The sequence below is a fragment of the Ipomoea triloba genome, chromosome 3 (genome assembly GCF_003576645.1).
Source record: "Ipomoea triloba cultivar NCNSP0323 chromosome 3, ASM357664v1".
Classification (NCBI taxonomy): domain Eukaryota; kingdom Viridiplantae; phylum Streptophyta; class Magnoliopsida; order Solanales; family Convolvulaceae; genus Ipomoea; species Ipomoea triloba.
This window is the reverse complement of record NC_044918.1, coordinates 1,724,523-1,737,029: the sequence shown is the minus strand read 5'-3', so window position 1 is coordinate 1,737,029 and position 12,507 is coordinate 1,724,523. Positions and strand designations below refer to the sequence as shown.

At 32.4% G+C, this 12,507-nt stretch overlaps 1 protein-coding gene across 1 annotated transcript; it reads left to right on the top strand.

Moving 5' to 3' along the window:
• The first annotated feature begins 4,399 nt into the window (after window positions 1-4,399).
• On the top strand, window positions 4,400-7,178 carry LOC116014193 (LOB domain-containing protein 36-like). Its single transcript, XM_031254193.1, has 3 exons — window positions 4,400-4,511; window positions 5,323-6,434; window positions 7,081-7,178. The coding sequence occupies exon 2, from the start codon at window positions 5,387-5,389 to the stop codon at window positions 6,374-6,376; it is 990 nt and encodes a 329-aa protein (XP_031110053.1). The 5' UTR covers window positions 4,400-4,511; window positions 5,323-5,386; the 3' UTR covers window positions 6,377-6,434; window positions 7,081-7,178.
• Window positions 7,179-12,507: the final 5,329 nt, after the last annotated feature.

Below are 12,507 nucleotides of genomic sequence, written 5' to 3'. Positions count from 1 at the left end.
ATAGAATAGTGGAAGGTTGAAATTACGGTAAGGTAAGGAATAATTAGGTGGGAGGACCAGTGTCGGGTGCTCAAGGAGCCACTGCGACACCTAGCCAGGACTTATCAATTGTTCTTACTCACAATTTACTACCAAAGAATCAACTATGTTGACCATGCGACACCTATATACACATTCATGCCAAGGAAACTGATAGATGTACTCTCATTGAGTATAACTCTTCGCCACCTGTATAAATTTTATTTTAGGTAAATAAAAGTGAATGATTACAAACAGTGACTCACTTTTTCATTAGAACAATCAAAGCATGACATCAAATCAATGCAATATATGCTTATTAGATGGACCATGCATGGAGTACATTATTTCTATACATAAGTAACATTTTTTTTAAAATTCATATGGTTTGTTATTTTTTGTAAGTTATGTTCATTATTTGAATGTGTACAAATTAGTATGAAAACAACTTGAAGGTTCATTATTTATATGCATAAGGTTCATTATGTTGTACATGAGGTTTATTATTTGTATAAAATAGTTGGACTTATTTAGCACACCACACCCTACGTAGAATTTTTTTTTTTTTTGAAAATCAAAACCAAATGGTAGATTAAAACAAATGAGCAATAGAGTTTGGAGGGTATTTACGTAGAATTATAATATTCAATAAATCTATATTTTTTTATTTATATGTCTAAAGTTCATTATTTGTATGCATAAAATATACTGTACTGATTTTCTGAATGTGTTTTTATAAATGACACACAGTAAAATTTGTTAAATCAGGGAGTAAATATAATATTACTCACGAAATCCCATCTTAATTACTGCCAAATGTTGGCCAGAAAGGAAAATATATTAATGACAGAAAAAGGCTATGCAAATCATGTTTAGGGTATACTATGATAAAAATGAGTTCAGGGTTGTACAAAGCAAAGGCTTCAATTCAAATGCAATCTTTAGGACTAGATTTGGGTTTGATCCAAGGTAATATCTGTTCTATACACTTTTTCTATTTCAATTTGTTGCCGTTTAATGTATTCCTCGAAGAGAGCCACAGAGTCAGAGATGTGTTATCTGAGCATAATGTGCTTGGTATGTATTAATATGATTGAATTGTTATTATTGTTTTTTTTAAAGAGAAGAGAAAACACATTGTAAATTTGTAATAAGTTGACTTGATGTTAAATATTAGAGAGTATTGCACAGTTGAACATGTGAAAGAATGCAGGGTACAACTATCACAATCTCTATTTGTATGCACCACTCACCCCTTCCCTCCATTTTGTCCCTTCCCACTGGCCCCAAGCGTCATAAGTTGGTCCCACCAGTCTATAACGCCACATTTGCTTGCAAAATGCAAACTCACGCTACCATTTCTTTCCATAAATTAGCCGATGGAGGAGATAAATGGCTAGTCATCATATCAATTTTATATTTTTATTTCTATCAATATATTTTGCATATAAAATATCTTTATCACTTTTAATATGCCAATTTCTTTTAATGAATCCTGAGTTCTTAATGGGATTTTAACCTTCATATTACCGATGAACCAATATTTTAAGGTAATTATTGATCGTACCAATTGGATTAGCCCGCGAAACCCCCTTTACCATTTCATCCTATCGCATCCTATTAAAGATAAACTATATATACCTCAAATTACCATAATCTTTTAATAAATATTTTCTATTACATATTTATTTAATTTATTATTATTATAATGTTATCATTCACAACAATTTTAGTAATTATTTCTATTTCAATATATTAATAACTCTTTCTAGTAGTAAGTTGGATTCAATAAGATAATATTATTTTTTGGAGTCAATAAGATAATATTATATTATACTAATGTGTGTATAAACAAAAAATGTTCATATATTTTTATAAAAATTACAATTAAATTAAACATTCAATTTTGTAAGCCTAAAATGTTATTTGCAATATAATTGAGGGATATATTTTCCATAGTATAAATGAAGGAACAGTAATGTTTGTGTAGATTAGAATACTCTTTACTACTTTAAAATATTCATTAAAATTTTAAATTTTAATATTAATAATTTTTTATCCAATGATTTTTTTTAAAAAAATTTTAAAAAACACCATCAAGGGCTCCTATTACCCTTTGTGTCGAAACACTTAATCTAAGGATCATCTTTGCACGAGGTGAAGTGAGGGTTCCATGTTAATAAGATTGGTTTAATTAAGATTACGTTGATTGGGTTCTTCTAAATGTTTTTATATTTTGTAAATGTTTCTATCAATAAACTTACAAAAAATGCATACAGCATTTCATGATAATTTCTTTAATTAATTTTATAAATATTTCTTTCTTTAAAAAATAAACTAGTGTAAAATGCAAAAATGCACCATATTCTGATACATTTATGAATACATGAAAGCACATTTGTGTATATTTAGTGATACATATACACACACACACAAGTTTCCTTTGCATTTTGAATCTAACATTTTTTTATGTTTCGTTTTTTAATTTTGTATTTTAATGCTACCATTAAAATCTTAATATATGAATATTTATAACATAGTATGTTGTTATGGAAGGTAGCGATATTTATAGATTAGTAGTAACTTTTGTATTGCTGTCTTTATCTTCATATAACAACAGATTCAATAAGATAAGTTTATAATATACGAAGTTCTTGATAAACAAATCATTCTCATATATTTTTATTGTAATGTAATTAAATTAAAATCTTTTGGTAGATTAAAAAAAATTTAAAAGTTTTCGGGGTTGATTCAACATTAAAATATCTCAGTCACTAGTTTGTCCCAAATTGATTAAGAATTCAAAACATTTATTTCTTTTTATCAAGATATATAAGACCATTCTATTAATTAAATTAATTGTGTAAAATGATATTAAAAGATTCAATTTTTTTAATCCATATAGCATTAAATGCTATATATTTTCCAGCAACTTGTAGAAAGGAAAAAAGTATATTTTTTTTATTGAACATTATGTTTTTTATTATACACTTTAACACTGTAATAAATTTTTTATTAACACCTAGATGACCAAATTAAAGTAATTAATTTCTCAATTATTTAATAAGATTTTTTAGCATCAAAATATGGAAAGAAGATTACATTATAATTAAGAAAAGAAAAGGAATAAAATGGAAAGTCAATATAAAGGCGAAATAAATAAATATATTATAATTGGTAATTAATATCCGTTAGCTCTCAAATTTGATTGATAGATGTGTAAAAATTATGTTTGGTATAATTTAGTTGACTTATCTAACTTCACTATTTAACTCAAGTGCTTCACACCACTCTTGTTACCTGCATTGACATATTGAATTGGGTGTTGCTATTTGTACGGTAAATAACTTTGAAATTCTAAAAAGGTTACAAATTTTAATAATTTTAATTACACAAAAAAAATTAGGTATTGGAGTTAGAGTTTTTTTAAAGTATTGGAATTAAAAATATTATTTTAATAAAATTAAATTAATAACTATTTAAATTTTTAAAAATAAAAACATTAAAAAAAAGGAAAAAGAAAAACAACAACTCCATATTTAATTGTGATAATATGGAGCCCTAACTTCCATAAAATTACGTTATAGTGGAGATCCATTTACACAAGATCTCCTAAAACAATTTTCTTGTGTAATTTTCAGCGACAAGAAATTGAATAAAAAGATTTTAAAAAATCCTTTAAAACGGTTATACAGAGGGTATATTGGTAATACTACAATGATGCGAGTAGTTTGTTAGAAGAGGGTAATTTAGGAATTTGAGAGATGAGTACAGGGACAAAGTAGTAACTGAGACCAGTCTCTCCGGAGTAAGAATTATCAGGTGTTGCTCACTCTCCCAGTATGGGGCGTGGAGATTTGGTCAAAACTCACTCTCCCATTTTCTCTATCCTCATCCAACGGCTAAGAATAGTCAAGCGTGTCACTGAGTCAGCACGCTCAAAACTCGGCCATCGTCTCCTATTTATATAATGACGTAGACTCACTTCGGCACTACCATGGTAATCATCCCCACCTTTTTATCATTTTCTGTTACCCATTTCCCGATTTTTTCCACATTTTCAAATTTTCGCTGCACGCTCTCAATCTCTCTCTCTCTCTCTGCCTTTTCTCTCTCTGTAATCGCTGAAAAGGAGACTATAAAATATAAGCGTATTTCTTTTTCCCTTCTCTTTCTGCTTCTGTTGGGATCGCTACACCTGAAGATCGGATCGAGCGCTCCTGCACTCAAACCCTAGACCTCCACTCTACCCTATGCGCAAAGGTCAAACGACGCGTACGTCCGTCGTACATCAACCACTCGCCGCCGCCGCCGCCGGCGTCGTAGATTTCTTCTTCTTCTACTATTGTTTCGTGTATCTCTTGTGCGTTCCTTGTGCGTCTTAGTTTTTCCGGCTTGAATTCATCTTGCTTTTAGCGCTGCAGCAGATGATGAGTTGTGTGGAGAGAGATAAAGGTTGATACGTGATTTGCACTGTTCTCAAATATTAACTGGTGAGGTTTTCATTATCTTAGTTTCTTTTTTTTGGGGTTTTGTTTTTTATATTTTCAGTTTTTTAAACAAGAAAAGAGGTTCGTGAGAAAAAGTAAATGTTGATTTATTCTTTTTTTGTTGTTTATTTTTGTGGAGAAGATATGGATCTAGAAAGATCGACCTAGAAAGAGTAGAGTTTCTTGCTCATCAAGTTGATAAAGTTTGGAGAGGGATGGATTCTGTGTATATGTAAACAGATGAGGGGACTTGATGAAGTTTGGAGAGGGACGGATTCTGTGTATATGTAAACAGATGAGGGGGAAGCATGATAGGAATACAGTAGAAACAAAAATGAAATTGAAAGCATTTTTTAGTTGTCAATATATCAAAGAGTTGGGTTTTGTTTTGACTCAATCTCTCCGTCATTACAGTGAATTTTTTCTGTAATAGGAGAGTAGTTTGTCTCTACATTCAAGAGGTTTTTCTTGCCATTTCATTTTTTTTTTTTTGGAAAAATAATTGATGAAGTACTGGGGATTAGTTTGCATAGAGTATTATTTTGATTATATTCTTCATCTGACTTTTCGTGATATAAAATCACTTTTTTAATGTGAAATAATGTTATTGACTTACCATGTTTGCTTCGATATGCTAAGCCATTTAATTGCAAGCTGTTTCTCTGAAATCGGAATTCGTTGCTTCGCTGAATGGCATATATAGTTTAATTTAATATGTTTAAATATGTTAATGAGTTTTTTACTGTATATATGTATCTGCTAAAGCAAGTTCTCTCTCTTAGATTTGACGTCTAAGCTTTCTGTCAATTTTTAGGGTTTCTAGGCTCGTTCCGTTGAACTGGATTGATTGGTGAAGTTTATAGGAAGAAATTAAAGAAATGTCATCGTCAAGCTCTCCGTGCGCGGCGTGCAAGTTGCAGCGGCGGAAGTGTACTCAGGAGTGTGTGTTTGCGCCTTATTTCCCTCCGGATCAGCCGCAGAAATTTGCGAATATCCACAAGGTGTTCGGCGCTAGTAATGTCTCGAAACTGCTCAACGAACTGAATGCGTCTCAGCGCGAAGATGCCGTGAATTCACTCGCATATGAGGCGGAGTACCGGCTTCGAGATCCTGTGTATGGTTGCGTAGGGCTTATTTCCCTTCTTCAACAGAGGCTTAAACAGGTTCAGCGCGATTTGAACACTGCGAAGAGGGAATTGGCGAATTACATTGGTCCAAATGCTGCTCTCGCGCCTTTTATTCAGCAGGCAGGGTTTATGCAGCATCCGAATCATCCGTCTTCTTCAGGTGTGATGCAGTATAATATGCAGCCGATGATGATGGGATTACCGACGGGGATTCCTCATAGTAATCAGTTGATAATCCGCGATCATCAGCAAATTCATCCTCATCCTCATCCGCAGCAGCAGCAGCAATTAATCGAGTCTCATCAGTTAATGATTGGGGAGGCAGATTTGATCGGGAGTTACGAGCAGCAACACCAAAATCCCCAGCAATTCGATCTCATGAGGTTTAATGGATTTGAATCCGGCGGGGGCGGGCCCGGGCCCGTTACCGCTACCGGATTCCATCAAATGAATGCTGCACCGGCTGCTATAACACCGTCGTTGGCTTTAGGAGCCTACGACAATCCTTATCCAATCCAACAACCGTCCCAACCGGAGCATTGCCATCCTCACCATCACCACCACCACGACCACCACCAAATTCAGCTTCAGCCACAACTCTTACTCCAACAACAACAACAACCGCAGCAGTTACAGATTCAACAACAGCAACCCCCTCCCCAACCAGAGACCCCTCAGCAACAACAACAGAGAGCCAAAAGCGATGAGGGGGGTGGTAGGAGCGTTGGCCCGTTATGCTAATGTCTTGTCAAAGCTATCATCCCCTCCGTGCTTTATTCTTTCCCGAATTCCAGTCTAGGTAAATCTCTCTCTAGCCTGGGTCGAGTTCCATTCAGTTTAATTAATGTCTTCTCTGTGCTGGTAGCTCGCATTTATTTCTGTCGATTTAGCCTATGCATGTCTGATCTTTAGGATGAAATGGTGAAAAAACTGATTCCTTTTCATGGCAGTGGAAAAAAGCAAGAATTTACTCTATGTTCTACAGTACAGCAGGGTGGTTAAAGAGAATTATTGTCTTTTCACTGCCCAGATATGTCACATTCAGTAATCATAACGTACCTATTTTCCCTAGGCCTTCACTTACAGGAATTAAATGCCTTAAAAATGTTACCAAGGGGTAAAAGTTGAAGAAATACCAGAGAATATATAGTCATCAAAAGAAGATAATTAAAAGCAATTAACTGGTAATTCTTTCATTTTGGAGTTGATGGCTGTGTCTGCATGAAACAACTAGAATTTTTATCTTTCTGTACTTTGTAGGAGTATAGAAAACCTAATTTAGAAAAAACCCAAAACTTCTGCTAACTAAGTTCAATTGTAGTTATATTTTAGTTTTAGTGATTAGTGATTAATGTTGGTCTTGAATATATTAGTTATTAAATAAAAACTTTAAAATATTTAAGTGAGTGTTCTTATGTATATATTTTTTTGTTTGTTAAATGCAGCCATTTATGCCATACACAAGCGTAAAGTAAATGAGAGAGAAATTGATTGAACCGCATGATTCTGCTATATGGAGAAAAAATTGTATCTTGGGGAGCTAGCTACATTTTGAATGTAGGAGATGCATTGATCTCGAAGTTAGTGATACATATTTTGTTTACATTCTAAAGCTTGCTTCTATATGCCGTTATCATAGTATATACTTTTATTCCAACCTTCATTTTAGCTTCCCAATATATCTGCCTAGCTTTCATTTTCCTCTTATTGTTACTTTGAGTGATACATCAATAGTCTCTCTTTCCTGGATGTGATGCTCCTTACGCTATAACGATAAGGCTTTATCCCCCTCCCCGACAAATTATACCCTGGACCAGGATTTACTTTCCATTATAGACCATGTATTTGTAATTGACACATTGTATATGCAGTTGACAGTTTCTGTACTTGTAACTGTAAATACAACATGTGTTAATTGAAGGTACAAAATTTTTGTATCGAGTTTACAATACAATATAAATCCTGGTTCATGGTATAACAATTGTCCCCCTCCCAAAAAAAAAAAAAAGAAAGAAAATCATTATAGTTGGTATAAAAGGAAAAATTTATGTGTTGTCAAATATAACATTTTTAATTATGGTATCCTTTAAAAGAGAGAGAGAGAGAAGCAAAAAAAAAAAGAAAAAGGAGAAACAATTACAGCGGGGCTCATTGATTTTTCAAGGTTGGCTTTTGTTCAGCATGTGCTGTTGATGACTATTTAAAATCCCTTTTACTGAAATCTAAGAACCTTGTCATACTCACGTGACCCTCTTTCATGGTGGAAGAAGGAAATGGATTTGGGTTTTGGGTCAAAGTTATTTGCAATGCATGCATTAGAGATTTACTCTACACCTTGAAGAAGTATATATATACTAACGTTGCTAGTACGTGGAGTAGCTAATAAGATTGGGTGCACTGTTTTTGCCATAATGAGTGGGTGGTGGAGGACCACAGTGTTCCATGGCAGTCAGTCCTTTCTCCTTTGGGTTTGATATTGATTGATCTTTGAGAAAGAGACAAAATGGAAGAATGTATATACAGTGGCTGATATAGTATCCGGTTTCTGTGTGCATGCAGCATAGTATTTTAACGTCTCGGATCGGCAAAACCTATGCTTAGTCACTGCTCAGTCAACTACAACAATAAACACAAACAGCATTTTCCCTCTCTCTTGTCTATCACTTGATCCAGACCTTATATCAATTTTATTTTATTTTTTCAAGTAACATTTTTTTTCTTTCATGCGTCTCCTCTCCTTTATTACACATGGTATGAATATAAGGGCTCTTGTTATTACAGCACGTTTAGTTCACGGAATGAATTTTAAGGGAATAGGAATACTATTCCATAAGGAATGGAATAGGTAAGGAATAGAATATGAATTATATTCCAGCTTTTGGTTCGCGGAAGGAATAGACTTGGGAATTGTATTCCATCGTTTGGTTCGCGGAAGGAATAGAAATGGAATATATATTTAAAAGACATAAATGCCCTTGTACAAAATTATTATTATTATTATTATTATTATTATTATTATTATTATTATTATTATTATTATTATTACTACTACTACTACTAATACATAATATTTTTATATAATATTATTCTATAGAAATTACAATATTAAAAAATGATCTACAAATTATGTAAAAAAAATATTCATATAAATAACAAACAAATTTAAAGAGCATTTAATAATATTCAGAAGAAAAAATTATTAAGTATTCAAGAAGTTGGTTTGAGATGTGTGTCTCTCCTTATTTCAAGGAGTCTTCCTGCAACAAATAATTAGATATTCAAGAGTCCTAATATTACTATAAAATCTAAGATTTCTCTCTTCCAATGTTTTTTTTTGTTCTTGAGATGGTGAGAACTGCTTATATTATATTGTTCATGCAGATAGCACGGATATAATTGATGAAGCAATCACATTCTTTAGAGCGAATGTCTTCAAAAACTTTGATATTCAATGTTCAGCAGATAAACTCCTTATCTATTTGACATTATATATATTGTACCTGAGGCCGGTTTTCCCTTCCCTGGGTTATTTTTTGTTTAACACATAACTCTTTTCAAAGAAGAAAAGGTGTTCCTATTACGCACTTGATCTTGCTGCATTAAAAGAAAAGAAAGATTTGTATGCTTCATCAGAAAGAAAATACACCTTCATCAGGAAGGTCAATTGAAGTAACAAGTTGAAGTTGGCATAATAACAATCCAGCAGCAGCACCCTGAATTTTAGATTTTGTATTGTCTTTCTAAGGAAGATGCAGTGTTTCTGTGTTGTAAGCTGCTTACCATGAATTTCAGATATTGTATTGTCTTTCATCGTACTATTTTGTGTTCTTGAATAAAAAAAGAATAATTATTTCTACACACATATTATTGAAGGGAGATTCTATGAACCATTAGACTTACAAGGTAAAAAATTTAAAAGAATAAACAAAAAAATAAGACAAAATAAATCAATCTTATTTACAATAGAAATATAGATTGAGAATCAAGAATTATTTAAATTCATTGAATTTCAATCCATATCATTATATTTTGAATAATAATGTAGTATAGTACGATGAAAAAAATCTACTGTATTAATTATCAAGTTTTACTACATAATTAGGCTAGATGAGCATATCTGATTTATTTATTTATTTTAATAATGATAATAATCTTTTTAATAAATTGTCAGGAAAATCTTGTTACCAAAAAGGGTAAAAATGAAAATAAAATAAAATTTCTATTCCTGATAAGCCAGTAATAGGCTAATACCAGGTGGGGTAATAGCTCATTCCCAGGAACATTGTTCCTGGGAATACAAATGTCTACCAAACAACGGAATAGGCTATTACTGGGAATGCTATGCCATTCCCTGCCTATTCCGTCACTACTAGAAAACTACCCTTATAGCGACGGACAAACATTGCGATGGACAAATCCGTCGCAATAAATGACTTTTTGCGACAGAAATAACGACAAACTTGCGACAAGCATATCGCTCTTGTAAAATATTAGATTTAGAGCTATTGCGACGATATTTATGACGATATTGCGACAAACGTATGACGCAATTGAGATGTTGTTGAAAAGTCCAACAAAAATGTCTTGGCGGGAAATATATTTTTGGCGGGAAAACTTGCGACATACAATATTCCGTCGTAATTACTTTGGTGAGAAATTATTTTTCATTGGTAGCTTTGCGACATACTAGTTTCGTCGCAATTGTTTCGACGCAAGAATTATGTAGTTTAGTAAATTTTGTAGATGAGTAATTACGACAAACATTTCGACGAACTTGCGACATGCATAAATAATAATTTTAATATATTTTAATTTCTATTATTATTAATTAATCCAAAATGTATAAATGTATAAAGAAAGAAAGTAATATATATATATATATATATATATATATATATATAGGTATTTAAGCTAATAAAACATTGGATTTAGAGCTATTGCGACGGTATTTATGACGATATTGCGACAAACGTACGACGCAATTGAGATGTTGTTGAAAAGTCCAACAAAAATGTCTTAGCGGGAAATTTTTTTTTGGCGGGAAAGTTTGCGACGTACAATATTCCGTTGCAATTCCTTTGGCGTGTTGTATTTAAACACACGTTGCATATACAATATACTTCAAAGACAATAGTTTTTTTTTTAAACTTTGTATTTGTACAACTTTTTAGTATTTTTCTTAAATACAATAATTTTATTTATTCGTTGTTGTTTGTGTGTCTTTAAACACACTTTAAATATACAACACTTCTACGATAACGGTTTTAAAATTTTTTTTTTTTGGTGCCTCACTGCTGGAAATTAGCATTTTTTCGGCCACCTAAAATATTGGTCAGAAAAAGTAACCTTTTTTTTTCATTTCTTCTCGACGGAGGGTTACAGTGGTTAGAAATTCCAACCACTTTTACTAAGTGGTCAGTATTTCTAAGTACTATTTAGAAAGTGTTTTTTATCCGACAATTAAAATTGTTCAAACTGATCTTTTTACCACATTTACTTGGTGGTTGGAATTTCTGACGACTCTTGAATAGTGGTCAGAGTAAAGGTAGTCGGAAATCTCTCTCTCTCCCTCTCTTTTTGGTTGTTGTTGTTATTGTTGTGGTTCATTGGTATGAATGCCACGCGATTTATCTTTTTATCCTTGATTATTTTAGTCATACGTTTTTTTTTCTTCAATTTCAACTTGCATTTCTTCAACCGATCACGATGCATAGAGTTTACTAATGGTATGTTGACATGTTGTGATGTTCTATATAAACAATGCAACCAAATTAGCATAGCGTAGTAGCCATCTCACCATTCCTGTTATGAAAAATAAGACCGGTTGCCTTTCCCATATAGATACATGAAATCTTTTTTATTATTTCAACTCCTTAAAACCTTTATTCTTAGCTTGTGGTTTTTCTGACGTCCGCTGTTTGCCTATTTCTATCAAACTGGCGTAATGTGTTGTATATCATTGTGTACTGTTTTTACAATGTAGTACCTATCATAAGGCTTGAACTTGGTGCCACTGAACCACAAGGTCATTGACCAAACATTCATCATTTTAACTTAACAAAAGTTTATACTATATTACCCATAATTTATTAAATATGCTAGAGAAATGTATTATCACTGCAAACTTTTTCTCGAACGTATTTAATAGATTGTGAGGGATATAATATGAACTTTTGTTAAATTAGAATTAAAGTTTTAAGGGTTGAAGTTATAATATTTTTATAGCAATTATAAATTAAAAAAAAATACTGTAATGGATCATATTAGTATTTAGTATATAATTAAAATAACAAATTTCTTGATAAAAATTATAGAAAATACACATTTATAAATACTTGAAATTTGAAATTAAATATTTATTGATAAAAATTATAAATAAATAAATAAATAAATATATATATATATATATATATATATATATATATATATATATATATTTGTTTATTTATACATTATGTATGTATGTATATATTTTACAAAAAAAAAAACAAATGGCGCCATACCCAAAATTTCGCCCCAAAATTTCACTAAGTGGCGCCATACCCAATTTTTCTTCTTCTCTCTTTCTCTCAAATGGCGCGTTCTTCTCCTTACTTCTCTCTCAGCCGCATATTTGTTCGTTCTCTTTCTCGTCGCCACCGGGCCCTCTTCTACATCAAGCTGCTATGCCGCTATGCTGCTCTGAAGATGGCGTGTTCGTCCTCTTTGGGTGGTCCTCCGGTACCCCGGCCTTCACAGGAGCTTTTGGGGTTTAAGTCGTACTCCGGCGAGGTTTGCGTTTCTCCGTCTGTGCTTTTCTCTCCTATGTTCTTATAATCGTTCACGGCGGTGATATTCCCTGCATCTCCGCCGCTCTTGGCCTATAAGCTCCG